Source organism: Acanthochromis polyacanthus, chromosome 4, assembly GCF_021347895.1.
Source record: "Acanthochromis polyacanthus isolate Apoly-LR-REF ecotype Palm Island chromosome 4, KAUST_Apoly_ChrSc, whole genome shotgun sequence".
NCBI lineage: Eukaryota > Metazoa > Chordata > Actinopteri > Pomacentridae > Acanthochromis > Acanthochromis polyacanthus.
Window position 1 is genome coordinate 40,458,637 of NC_067116.1, and position 13,702 is coordinate 40,472,338.

Consider the following 13,702-nt stretch of genomic DNA (forward strand, 5'->3'; position numbering starts at 1 on the left):
CGCAATTTTGCTGTATGATCCACTGTGATGATCAGCCATTGCTTTGAAGTCATCTTTATATTGGATCATCAATGTTTTTTCCTCCCTCTGTCACTTTTCCATAGAGCTTGTCCATTTTTTAGAATTTATTTGTGCCTGACTCTCTCTTTTTGTCTATTTTTACTTTAACTGTCTTAACTCTAAGGAGTTTTTGTGCGTTTTTTTTTTTTTGCTCCTGTCACATTGTTATTTACTATGGGCTCTTTTTTTCACGGCAATATAAAGTCCTGCACTCAAGTGGAAACAGGAAGGTCATGGCTCTACGTAAACAGAACCTCCAATACATGGCCATACGTCACAAAAAAAGAAAAACAACCATGTTAAAATTTTATGTTCAACAGTTTTAACGAAGCTGGATCAACACGGTGTTATCGATATGCGAAAAATGGCAACTCTTCACATTAAAGATATTTTACTACTTTAAATTTTCATTTCTTGCCATACTTGTCTCTTATCTTCTCTGGGTAAACACTGCCTGCAGTTCAGCCAAAAATTCCCTAAATTGTTCACATGTCACTGTTGGTCACACATGAGTGTTTAATGGCTTCCCCCTTGTGCCAAGGAATGCAGATTTTTTTTAGTTTACAGAATTTGAATAAAGCCAAAGGTCTATTTTTGTCATTTAAAAAAAAAATTACACATGTAGAATAAAGTGACTAACACTTCTTTGTCTCCCAGAGGAAATTTGTGCTACACTACTTGTTCGAAATAACGTGTGGCGATTTCATTTCGTTGTAGTCTATTAAGGCTGTTGGTGATGGAGAAATTGGCATCTTTGGGTATACCTCATTGTGCTCCATGTCTCCAGTTTATGTTGAGAGACGACAGACACCAGCTCATTGTCAGACAGTGAACGCTACACTAAAGTGATCAGCTTTATCGCTCTTTTATTAGATTATCTGACGAATGCTGTATAATCAGCTGTGATGATCAGCCTCTGCTTTGAAGCCATCTTTTTATTGGACCATCACCATGTTTTCCTCCCGAATTTTTTTTTTTGAGCCAGGCTTTCTCTTTTTCTCGATTTTTACTTTAACCTTCTGAACTCAAAGCAGCTTCTGAGGTTGTTTTTTTTTTGTTCCCGTCACATTTTTATTCACATTTTTTACTGTAATTTAAAGTCCTGCACCTCAACGGAAATGGAAAAGCCACACCTAGAAGTAAACAAAACTTAAAAAATGGCAATAAGTTATAAAAAAGAACAAAGAACAGATTAAAATTGAATTTTTCTTCTATTTTGCTTTTTTAAATACAAGGAATTAACCTATACAATGTTACCAATACTTGAACAATTGCTAGATCCACATACTACAGATATCTGACTATTACTTATAATTTTAATTTCTTTCCCTATTTGTCTCCTACGTACTCTGTATAAACACTGCCTGCAGTTCAGCCGAAAATTCCCTAAATTCTTGTCATATCACTGTTAATCACAGCGGAGTCATTGGTATCTTCACCCTTGTGCCAATTGATGGAGATTTTTTTGCTTTTTTTTTAACAGAATCTGGTTAGAGCAAAACATCAATTTTTGGCAATTACTTAGAAGAGACATGTAGAATAAAGTGCTTTTGATTTTAAGGGTCAGATTTGATTGATTTTCCCGACAGAACAACACGTCACACATAATTAGTTTAGGGATCGCTGGAAAGCTTAAAATCCCATAATTCTTTCTGATTTGACATTTTCTGGCAGTTTTTTAAAGACAACATGCCTTTCAAACCTCGTCTACATCTGCTTATTTCTTACTTCTTCATCTCCCAGAGTGAAAATTGCCCAAAAAAGTTGTGCCACACTGCTTGCTCAAAACGCAACATGTGTTGTGATTTCATTTAATTTTGGTCTATTAAGGTTGCTGGTAACGGAGAACTTGGCATCTTTGGATATTGCCACAGGGCTGGAAAGAAACCAACTCGTGACATTAACCGTTCATGGTCAAAAACAGAAAATAAATCCACCACGAAACCGCTGCAATCGGTGCCAATAGCTGTTTTTGGGGTTATTGTTTTAAAATATGGATTCTTGCTGTGGTCTGCTTATAGTTTTATTTTCATTTCTATGCAAACACGGTCACTTTTGACTGTTGTGTTATTAAAGCTGATAAACTGAACTCAGCTGATTTAAATTTTGTTGTGTGACAACCTGACAGAATGAATACCAGGGTTGAAGTGTTGCTGCATCATACACACTTGTTAGGTAAAGAAATAAAAGCCCTTCTCCCTTTATCTGCCAGACTATTCGTTATCCACACAATGCAAGAGTTGACACAGCTGTCTAAAGGCTGCAGCAGCACACTGGCGACTCTATAACTCTGACGTGACAACAAATAAACATTGCAGAAGCCCCGCGAGCTGCCAAGCCAAATACCTCGATGCCAGAAGTACTATAGCATTCAGACAGAAAACATGCCAGCAGAATTAAACAATAGGTCAACATGGCATCGTGATCAACGCCAGCTTCAAGGACTCGTTCGAGCAGGGCGAAGGGGAAGAGAGTGCATTTATGCAACCCTCTGGAGGGAGACCAGACCACAAAGCCTTCTGGGTAAAGAAGAAGAAAAAAAAAGCTGCTGCCAAAGAAATGTGGTGCAACGGCGATGCCATGGTGCCCCTAGATTTGTTCACTCCTCGGCGTGCCAAGGTTGTGTTCTTTTCTGCTCTCTGTGGGTTTCGGGGTCCAGTTTCCAGTTATGTGGATATGGCTGGTTGGAATACATCAGACATTCAATGTGTCAAGTCCAATCACGGCTCAAGCGTTCTCAGCGAGCGCATCAGCATCCATTCGCATTTCAATAAATCAGCCGACCGCATTTTCAGTGTACGGTCCTCTATTCAATAAGTCGCTTGCATTTCTGCGTTTGCCGTCCTTATAGGAAAACACATTTATTCTGGTGTGAAACCACTCCCCATTCCTGCGCAATTACGACGCGCTCGAGCGAGCCGCCGACGGGCAGAAAAGACCCTCAGGTTCCTCTCCTCGCCGGCATTCTTTGGTAAATGTTTTCATATTTATAGAATATTTCCTTCAAATTTCTCATCAGACGTGTGTTTATGTTAGCTGTAATACGAGTCCAAAGCCTGGTACTCACACAATTTGCCAGTTAGAGAGCGGGCGCATTACAACATCATTCCCCATATAGAATATTTATTTCCTGACTGTACTGTAAATCATGCATGACCTAATCTAAATTCCTTCTTTCTTACAAAAAGCTGGTGATACTGATGTTCTGTTTGCTTTGCCTCAGTGACAGCTGCTACGTGATACAGTATGAAAGAAGCTGGTAGAACACACGAGAAACAACTTCAAGACTTCTACTGTGATTCTGCCCAAATAAGTGAACCAATCTGCTTCTAAAACCTCTTTCACATTGATGTTAAACTAATTCCGAGAGCAGAACAGATTGAACTTGAAACAGATGCTTTGAGAGAAAGAGAGAAAAAGGGGGTACTTTCTGGAGATTATTGGGATGTAAAACTCCATGGGGGAGAGGTAAATCCCAGCTTAAATATCAGAGTCTCTAATGCCAGTTCTGCTGGGTCACATAATCATAAAATAGGGCAATAAGAAAGTGGATCATTATGCGTGTCATGTCCTTACATGTCCCACTGAGAAGAGTTTTGGTCCTAACTCTCTCAAATCTGCCTCTTCTTATCAATCACTGCAGTAGATGTGCAGTTTAGCAGCAGAAAAAGCTTCGACATTCTACCTTGAGTTTCCATTTGGCTCTCTGAGGGGTTTGACTGCATAAACACACCCAAACTCTCACCTTGGAATGCTGAAGTCGACCTGTATCATACACTCTTGCTAACGCTTCAAAAATGCTCTCAAGTCCACATTCAGCGCATACCGGCATCACTTGTCGTGCATAATGTCTTGTGTTGAAATCTGGGCTTAAGAAAAACTTCTAAAAAACGCCGGTTTTCGGGATGACATCAGTGGAGCTGGACTGCCTGTCTGGCTCCGTTTCTTTCAGCCGTCACTTCTACTCCCAAACATTCAAATTAAAGCCGGCACACTAACCGCAGAACGCCGCGGTGCATAATTTAAACTTGACACCCTAAACGTAAACATGTCTTTCGCTACATAATTTAGCCGTGCTTCTCTCTGTGTTTATTTTGTACGGTAGCAACTCAGTTTCTCATATAGAAGTTTCAGGTCCGGGCTGCTCTCTTCTGGTGCGGGTGAAAGGATACCGTCATCCTGAGGGCTGTGCTGCGGCCCTGAGGTTAAAGTAGTCCCGGTGTGTATAAATGCCCTTCTTATTTGGTTGGAGATGATGTGAAGGCGGTTGGGGCTGGACTTGGTCCTCTGCACTGACCTCTGAAACACTAACAAGTCAGCGAAAAATGAGAAAACAAACATCTGAGATTTAGTTTGCGCATATACGACTGACCGACCGACCGACCGGTTTGGTGGGTTTGTTTGCAGAGCTGTGGCACAAAATGCGTCTGGCACAAAACAAGGACGGTGTGTGAATACGAGGATCAGACGAGAAAGACCCTGTTATGTCTCGGCCTTATAAAACGCCACAAACTGCGGCTATAATTATCTGTTTGACCGTCGCAGAGAAATGGTTACGCACACAGAACGCACATGATCCGTGACTGTACACAACCATTGAGCAAAAGTCTAGAGGGGAGTCTAAAAACACTCGTAAAAGACATCCCACAGCTCTTTACTGTCCTCTTTCTGCTCCACGATCGGTGTTTGAGACCCCAAACGCTCACCCCAGCTCCATATCTCCCATGTATTAGTAAACTGATCCAGCTCAGTAGAGAGGTTAAACTGATTAAGGCTTTTTTTTTTGGATGGGACACAATTATGACACAACCTCTGTGCAATGTATGACCAGCCGCAGCCCCTCAGTCTTCAGGTTTCTGATACCAGAGTGCGATTAAATGTTGAGGAAATGGGGAAACTCAAAATACTGCATTCCAGACAAATGCAATTAAAGTGTATCACATGCAGCAAATCCTGCACGCTTTGATACCTGGTTAGGAGGTTGGAAGGAAGGTACCTGTAGCTGCAGAAAATGTCAAGAACTGCTCCACTATTCCTTCAGTGCATGTTCTACCAACTGTTGGATGTGCTTCTTAAATCAACGATTTCAGTTGTTCAATTTCACAATTTCTCCTGCTTTATCACACGGGTGCCCAAAATACATGAGTAAATAAAACAAAAACAAATCCACGCTGACATGTTTCTGGTTGCAAATTATGATTTATGACAATAATCCAGTTGCAGATCCAACACGCTAAAAGATCGTGACTGGCAGTTCTCAGACATGTCTGTTTGTGATGCTTGTTGGCTAAAGTCAAACAATAAGTTATTACACATGAAAAAACACACTTTTGTACCAATACTAACTGATGCAAATCACTAGAGGTCAACCAGAGGGTGCATTTGGAATGTCCCTGGAAATTTCTAAATTGGAAACTTGGCGAAGTGAAAGTATAATTTTCTTCCAAACCTGAAATAAATAAGCAGGCTGTGAGAAGTTGCACCATTTCTGCTTTGGAGCAACATCTCAGCAACACACCGATTCCAGTTTAACACGCTGATGAGCATCATATAGACTGAGAAAAAGACGGCAAAAAATATGTCACATCATTAAAAATGGACGCTCTTTAAGGTTTTAGCTGTTGGAATGGAGTTAATAATTTACATTTTGTACTAGACTATAATTCATTAACTTTTTTTGTCATAATCTATTAATTATACCCAAGTGTACTGCATTGATACACTGTCTATTTGTTAACTTTTCAATATTTTTTTAAATGTTCACTTGTTCATGTCATCAATAGATAAATGAATAAGTTTAACAGAACGTATTTCTTCAGAAGGTATCTTTAAAGTCAAACTTTATTCAAAACATGCAGCTTTTGAGGTCTGCTTCTTACGTCTGTATTGCATCCTGTAATCTCTTTAAAAAACAATTTTTCACAGACAGAATATTCAAAAAAATTATATATATATATATTAGTTTGATTACATTTCAGTTCACTATAATCATTTTTTAAAATAATTTTGTAAGGATAAATCCTATCTTAAAGTATGTTTAAGTTTATTTTAAGTTCCAAATTGGATTAAAAAAAAACCACAAAAACACTAATTTTGGCAGTGCTACCCAACAAAACGCAACAACAGCACAAAACAAAGGCTTGATCTTTATGCCAAAAGCAGACCTAACAGTCATTAAATGAGGATTATCTTTTTGATCAGTTCTACAAACACCATGGAATAACTTAATTAAACGTCTGTAAGACCACAGAAAACAGGTAAACTGTTTCGCTATTTACTTAAACAAAAAAGATCAGGAGGTTACATGGAGTTATACGCTGTGGTTGTGCAGATGCAGTCAGTGTTGAGTGTATCAAAGCAGTCCTAAATTCACCTCTAAATAATAGATAATGGGAGAGACTGAGAGAGGGAGGTGAGGGTGAGTACTGGATTACATTACCGCAAAAAGATTGACTGGAAAACTTTTTCGACCTGACAAGAAGTTGGCTCGGTTCGCACAACACGGAAAACAAGCAACATTCGTCCATCCAGGCCTTTCATTCGTTCGCCAAAACATCAGTTTCAGAACCGCTCCACCAGCAGTTTCATCATACGAACATCACACATGGACAGTGTTGTGTTACCAAACAGCGTGACGGCCGGAGTGCAGATCTGACGGGAGCACAGAGGATATCTGCAGGATGGGGGGATTATCGTGGGTTTGTAGAAGAAATTAGACTAAGTAGCTGCCTAATGAACTCATTTGCCTCGGGAATGACTGACAGAGCTGATGCTGAGAATGATCTAACGAGCTGAAGAGGACCCTCAGACAAAAGTGCTAAAAGTTCAACTCTGCCAAGCGCTTATTTGGTTCTGATTAGGTGGTTGCATTTGTGCCAACTTAACAGACTTTAGCAGCTCTGCTCGCTAAGAATGGAGCTACTCCTGACACAATGAATCGATGCCTGTTCTCCTCGATAGACACTGATTAGTTTAAATGAGCCGTACACACACCTTTTCTTCTACTCTTATGCTGGACTGAAAAGGTTTGTGAGCAGCCTGAGGAGGTAATTGGGTGAGTTTGAGTGGCTGCATGTTGTTCTGTAGATCTTTATCACTGATGAATGATATGCTGATGCACAAATAGGGAAAAAACTTACTAAAAAGTCAGCATTTTTGCAGAAATTACACCTGTGTCTCCTCTTTAGTTCTGTTTTTAGGATAATCTGGTTGATCTCCGTGCATGTCCACCGCAGCTTTCCGAGGCTCTACTCGGAGACTGTGGCCAGACAGAAAGACCAGAGGCTCATATGGGCACAAACACATTAATATCAGCGTCACTCGCCACCGGCACCCAGCGCCCAGACAGCTCCAGTTTCAGGCAGCATTCAGAGGAAAAGTCGGGTCATGTGCAGAACCTCAGTTTTAATTAGCTAATGGTGCTCCCTGTTTTATCTCCTGCACCTGAGCTGATTGCTCACAAAAGACTCCATTTACCCCCGAAAACACACGACATGTTGGCAGCGACCAACTCGGTGTCTCAGTGCCGAGGGAGTTCGCCGCTCTCTTCCAAAAATCAGTCTAGTAAATCTAAATATATACGTTAGCTGGTTTCACACTCTGTGAAAAAAGAGGAAATTCCATGATCTGCGCCTTTTTTCCAGCAGGCGTCAACATCCAAGTTTCCTTCAACAAGTGGCTGGACTCGGTGTGTGTGTGTGTGTTTTGGTGTTTGTGTGCATGTGCATTGGACAGAGCTCCATTAAGCAGCTAATGCTGGCTGGGTTTTGTCATTGTGAAATAAAGGGGTGGCTCACTGTCAGGCTTTTGGCTCAAATGCATGAGCAACACCAAAATATGTGGATCTAGCCTTTAAAAGAGGGCAGTTTAAATAGTTAAAGCATCTCTTTACTCTATGAGATATTACTTAATAACCACCTTACATCATATATATTGAAAAAAATTAATTCTAAGCAACGCCTTAATATCGCATCCAGGCCAAAGCAGTCATAATAAAACAATATTACACTCACCATGTGCAGCTCATAATTCAACATGTGCAAACTGGGCATTTCATCAAACTTCTAAAAATTAATAAATCTTCCCAAAACATGATTTTCTTTGCATATAAACACACTGGCATCAGCAAAAACTCGCTTCATGCCTTCAACAACAGATTTAATCATTCATCACTCAACAGCATCTTATAATATTAAAAGCCAGCTGAGGTTTTTCTTTTTTTGGGGTACATTTCTCTCCAACATCTGATCTAACCCACGCTGCCAAACAAACCAAATAAAAGTGCACAATGCTGCACTCTTGCCTGAAGTCACTCCGCCATGTAAACACTGTGTCCGAGCCTCAGTGCTTCAGGAAGATGTTCTCTTGAAATTTCATAGCTCGCAGTACAAGAACTTCAGACGCTTGAAATCCACCGGGCAGAGGCAGAACAATATCAAAGTCTAGGACCATGACAGGGGCTGCTCTTGCTGGATATATTTTTAATATTTATGCAGACGCAGGGGAAAAAAATGTAATAAACTAAAACAACAAGTGAATTAGGCATGAAACACAACAGGATATTGCTGAGAGATTATGTTGTTTCCCTTTCACCCGTAGTGTCCCTCAGCGCTTGCCTGAACTACACAACAACCCACAACCGGCTTTAATTGGGAGGCGAGCGGGAACCGAACATGCTTTGTAAAGAAGGCAGCAGGACTCTACATATGGCTGATTTATTTGTTAAACTTTCTGAAAAATATCAGTCAGGTACGGGCCGCGACAGGCCCACGCAGGGGTCGAGGTACGACTTTGTGTGTTGTGATAATGACTTTTTGCTGCCAAGAAGCAGCGTGAAGCAAACGCTGTGCAGCTGTGTGGAGAACAGAGATGGCAGAGGAGGGAGATGTGTTATGTTTGGATGTCAGGCGAGCCCCGCTTCATGAACGCCTGCTGGAATCTGCCGCTGGAAAGATAACAGAAAGATTAGAACCGGTTTTTCTAGAGCGTTTGCTCCCCGAAACCGAATGTCTCATCCGCTTCCTCTGCAAAAATTGCTCGGATGCTTGAATGCCTTTGTCTATTGCGGCAAAACACAACAGGGCTGCAGCGCTAGTGGCAAAAAGTGCTCAGACAAAAATACAAGGGACAGACATAACTTAAACACAGCCTTGCAGACGCACACTAGGTTTCCTAGGAGCACTTATTCAAATCCGTACAGACTCCAAACACAAACAGAGTTACAAATACACACAGAGAGGGTATTTATTTTCTCAGGGCCTCCAGGTTTATCTGCCAAAGTCCCACATCAACATACATCGAATCCCTGCTGATTACATGTGTTGATTCAAGCTTGACAACATTTCACATTCATGTTTAGGTTCTGTCGGAAAAAGCAGCCGGACGTACTGTATGCCGAATCAATACTTCCTATTGTGAGAGTCGACGGACACAATGTGCCCATTTTTGCATTGCTGTGTCTGTGTGCTGCAAATAAGGGTGATCAGGAGGTTCGGGTGTGTTGCACAGTTTCACAGAGCCTCAGACAGAGTCCAGCGGCTCGTCCACACTGAGCCGAATTGTTCTTGTGCTCACATATGGCAAACATCTCCAAGAAAACACACATTTCTGTATAAACCTATCTGGCATAAACATTCACACGGTGTCTGTTTGCTGCACCCAAACTTTAGTCCTCGCTGCTGCAGAGACACAACAGCCGCTCCAAAGTGCAACAATGACGACAAATAAAAAGAGACAAATGACAGCCTGTAATACAACACACTCCTGCAGCTGAATTAACAGTTTGGGCACGTACAGCACGAATAATTACTTCCAAATTCTGAAGTTCACGTCGAGCCAAGGTAGCAGAAACACTAATACTCCGGAGTGACGCAAAGCAGGCAGAGCGGCAGCGTTATTTGAGTTTGTGCCGTTTTGGCTGCAAGCAGAGCTCAGCTCAGATGTGCATTTGCATGTATCAGTCAGAATTAAAATGAAGCTCTTACTCAACCCTCTTCAGAAAAACAGCCACGAATGAGAAAAGACTCTCACCTCAGCTAATTTCAAAAGTCAGTGTTATTCAGAAAAACAAACAAGACCTGGGTTTTGAGAAAAAACAGGTGCTGCAGTGATATTACAGGCTCAGCTTTTCAATTAGAATTAGGAATTTGGATGGATTCCCTGGACTTGAAGAGGACCACTTCTGACAGGGGGGCTTTGGGTGAAACTGTGAATTGAGCAAGACTAGCGAATGTTACCGGCTATCCCTCTGCGGCTCCCTGCTCTAGACTACTACATTTCTCATCATGTTTGGCTTGGACATGAGGCCAATTCACTTAATACTTGTGGGACAGTTAAACATTTAAAGCTCCCATTTAAAAGGATCAAGTGTAGGCATTGTTTGGTTATGTTAACCATATGTGTTGGCTTTGCATGATCTGAATCCTTGCTCAAAAAAAAACAAAACCGGGAGTGCTTGTGAAAATAAACATGGCTTCGCCCTACACAAATTGTGGACTAATTGTGTATTTGGACTAAATCATTCTTAAGGTTGGAGGGCTTTTTCCATTTGTGAAGGGATGTGGGGGGAGTGACAGCTTGACATTGATTAGTGTTCACTTGTGGAATTGGAGCCTCACCTGTAAAGAAATACAACCGCAAATCTATTTATACTGACGAGCTAGCGCTACTCCTACAGCAGCTCACATCTTCAGTGGAAAAAAAAAAAAACCTGTCTGTTTTTAATTTTTTTTAACATGTTCCACTAAAAATACAGGCATTACAATCATAACTGTTTCTCAACCAAAACAAAATAAAAGTTTCTGTTGAAACATAATCAGCAGTCAAGCAAGTCCAGTCTTGTTTTTGGACACGATTGATGTGTATCTTGCTGAGGAAAAAAAATCATCTCAAAGGTCTGTATTACCTTGTGAAATGTGCTTATGTTTAATTTAAACCAAAAAACTAACAGGTGGTTGCAATTATGAGATAAATTAGACTCATATTAAAGCAATAAATACAACCTAATACCTTCAAATAGAAGCAAAATTAGTAAAAATCCTGACTGTGAGGGGATTTTTTAACAGTATGCGGTGTGTGTGTGTGTGTGTGTGTGTGTGTGTGTGTGTGTGTGTGTGTGTGTGTGTGTGTGTGTGTGTGTGTGTGTGTGTGTGTGTGTGTGTTGTGAGGCTGACCAGTGGTTTTTGAGTTGGGATAATTTATTGGTTCATGGAGACTCACCATGCACTTGTTGGGTTTCTCTCCAGAGTGGACCCTCATGTGGATGAGCAGCTTGTAGCGTGCGTTGAAGGGCTTGTAGCGGCGAATGCAGCCGGCCCAGAAACAGGTGAAGTCCTCACCTTTCCGCTGGTCGATGTGGACCTTCTCGATATGTCTCACAAGCTCCTCCTGCTGCTCGTACGCAGCACTGCAGTCAATCCAGCGACACACCTGCTTATCCGCCACCGCTCCTCCTCCAACGTCTTCCCTCTCCGGGGCCGTGTGGTTCCCAGAAGGACCTCCAGAGGCTGATTTGAGTCCCAGGGAGGAGGCTGTTGCCGTCTGCTGGCTCTGGTGGTGCAGTGGGCCCCCGGGACTGGGCCCCACGTACTGGTGCAAGTGGTAAGGCGGAGGCATGGCAGGTCGTGGCGGGTGGTGGCGAAGGTGCCCGCTGCGGCCACTCAAATGATGGTGGTGGTGATAGTGGTGCTGAAAGAGTTCGTCCTCACTGGGAGAGAAGTCATCGAGGGGTTCCTGCTTGAGGGCAGCTCCAGATCTTTGGATCCCGTCTAGGAAACCCCCGGTTTCAGGCCCCGAATGCAACGTCCCAGACATCAGGGCCCCACTCATCAACAGGCCCAACCCGTCCGAGCCTCCTTCCACTCCTCCCTCGGCTGATCCTCCAGCCCCACGCCCCGGCAGCATGGAGCCCGGCTCCTCACACAGCCCCAGGCTCTGGCCCTGGCCCTGCTCCGGCTCCACTAGTGACGCTGAAGAGGAAGACGAGGAGGAGGAGCAGGAGGAAGAGAGAGACAGCAGGCAGGTGGCAGGTGAGGACAGCTGACAGCTCTCCTGTAGTGAGGCCTGCTGGGGGCTGGCGTGAGGCGGGGGCCTTTGGAGGGTTTCCCGAGAGCAGGAGTTAGAGGGTGGAGACGTCGAAGAGGAGGAGGAAGAGGAGGAGGAAGAGGAGGAGAAGCCGGCGCTGCTGGTGTGGCTGGGCGAGAGGTTAGCGCGGAACCCGTTGACGCAAGCAACCATTGACATCTGGGAGGAGGAGCAGATGATGGCGGTGATATTGATCTCCTCAGTAGCAGCGCCAGGAGCTAATGGGGAACCAGTGGCAGCGACGCTGTTGGTGCCAGCAGCGGCGGCGGATGACTGTGAGGCCAGAGACAGGCAGCGTCTCTTCAGACTGCTAGCACTGAGCAGCCGCGCTGAATGACGGGAGCCAGTTGGGGACAAAGCCAGCGGGGAGGAGCCATTTTCATTATTAAACGACTGCACGACGTCCCCTGACAGTGCACTGTCCACGCCGTTCACTGAGCAGACGCCATTACCGTTGTTGCTAACATGCAGAGCTCCGACTATCTCGTCCCGTGACACCTCCAAATCTTGACCTCCTCTACAGGCCTGAAACCCACCCTGAGGTGCGCTACAGACCCTGGATCCCGTGCTGGAAATCTTGTAGCCCATTGAGTTCTCCTGTTTGATTGGGTATGGGACGGAGGAGCGAGTCCCGTTGGCACCACAGCCCAGACCGGGTGAGGCTCCTGGCAGGCTCCTCTGGAAAGCAGGGGAGGATCTGCAAGGAGCAAAACACAAAGAGAATATGAGCCATTAGCTCAGCGTGTGTTGACAGACACCGACTGGTTCATCCTTCCCACCAGCAGCACTGTCAGCGTTTTGCCTCCCGCAGCCCCTCCTCTTTAAAATCTTTTTCTCGGTTTACATGAAAATCACGTCATCCAATGAGTCCCACTGACCTAAAATATTTCAACTGAGACGATCAATCAGTGATCAGTCAACGCTGTGTGAGTATTGTTACTTATGCTATGTGATGTTGCAAAACACGTAGCATAAACTTGCTGATGATCCAAAGTGTTTTTTATGAATAAATGAAACAGGATCTTCTTGTAGTGAGAGGATATGAATGGGCATTTAAGAATAGAGAGATGGGGGAGGGCTAGATGGCGACTGAGACGGAGAGGCCACTGGCTAGTGTGTCCATCTGGCAGGCTTTGATGACACAAAGGGGTTAAACCCAACCCAACATTGGGGATAAATAGGGAGTCACCTGTTTTTGGTGGCAATAATTGCAGCCTATGAAGGGTCACCGTTTACAATACTGTGTATTATGGTGGGAATCTTTGCCCTGCTGAATGGGGCACCCAGGTCAGATTTCTCCATGCGTTGCTGTGATCTCCTACATAATCATTCCTGTCAGTTGGCTCATTATGGATTTTGTCCAAAGCCCCTGAGTGATGTGACAAGAGCTCTCTTTTCTCATGAAGGTACCGTCTTTGTCCCTTTCCCCTGAGTGTACCGGGGGGAAAAAACAGAGCTAACGCCAGCTAGGCCTGCAGAAAGCCACTGGGCAGACTTTGTCATCGTTGTTGTTAATAAATACGTGACTCCCCCCCACCCCCCCAACCCCTTCCCCTCCCAT

General features: G+C 43.6%; 1 protein-coding gene across 1 annotated transcript in view; it reads right to left on the bottom strand.

Moving 5' to 3' along the window:
- LOC110967150 (zinc finger protein GLIS1) overlaps positions 1-13,702 on the bottom strand; it is an 82,385-nt gene that overhangs the window by 34,956 nt on the left and 33,727 nt on the right. Inside the window, exon 4 of the mRNA XM_022216662.2 lies at positions 11,278-12,838. Coding sequence (XP_022072354.2) covers positions 11,278-12,838 — 1,561 coding nt within the window. The remainder of the gene's footprint in view (positions 1-11,277; positions 12,839-13,702) is intronic.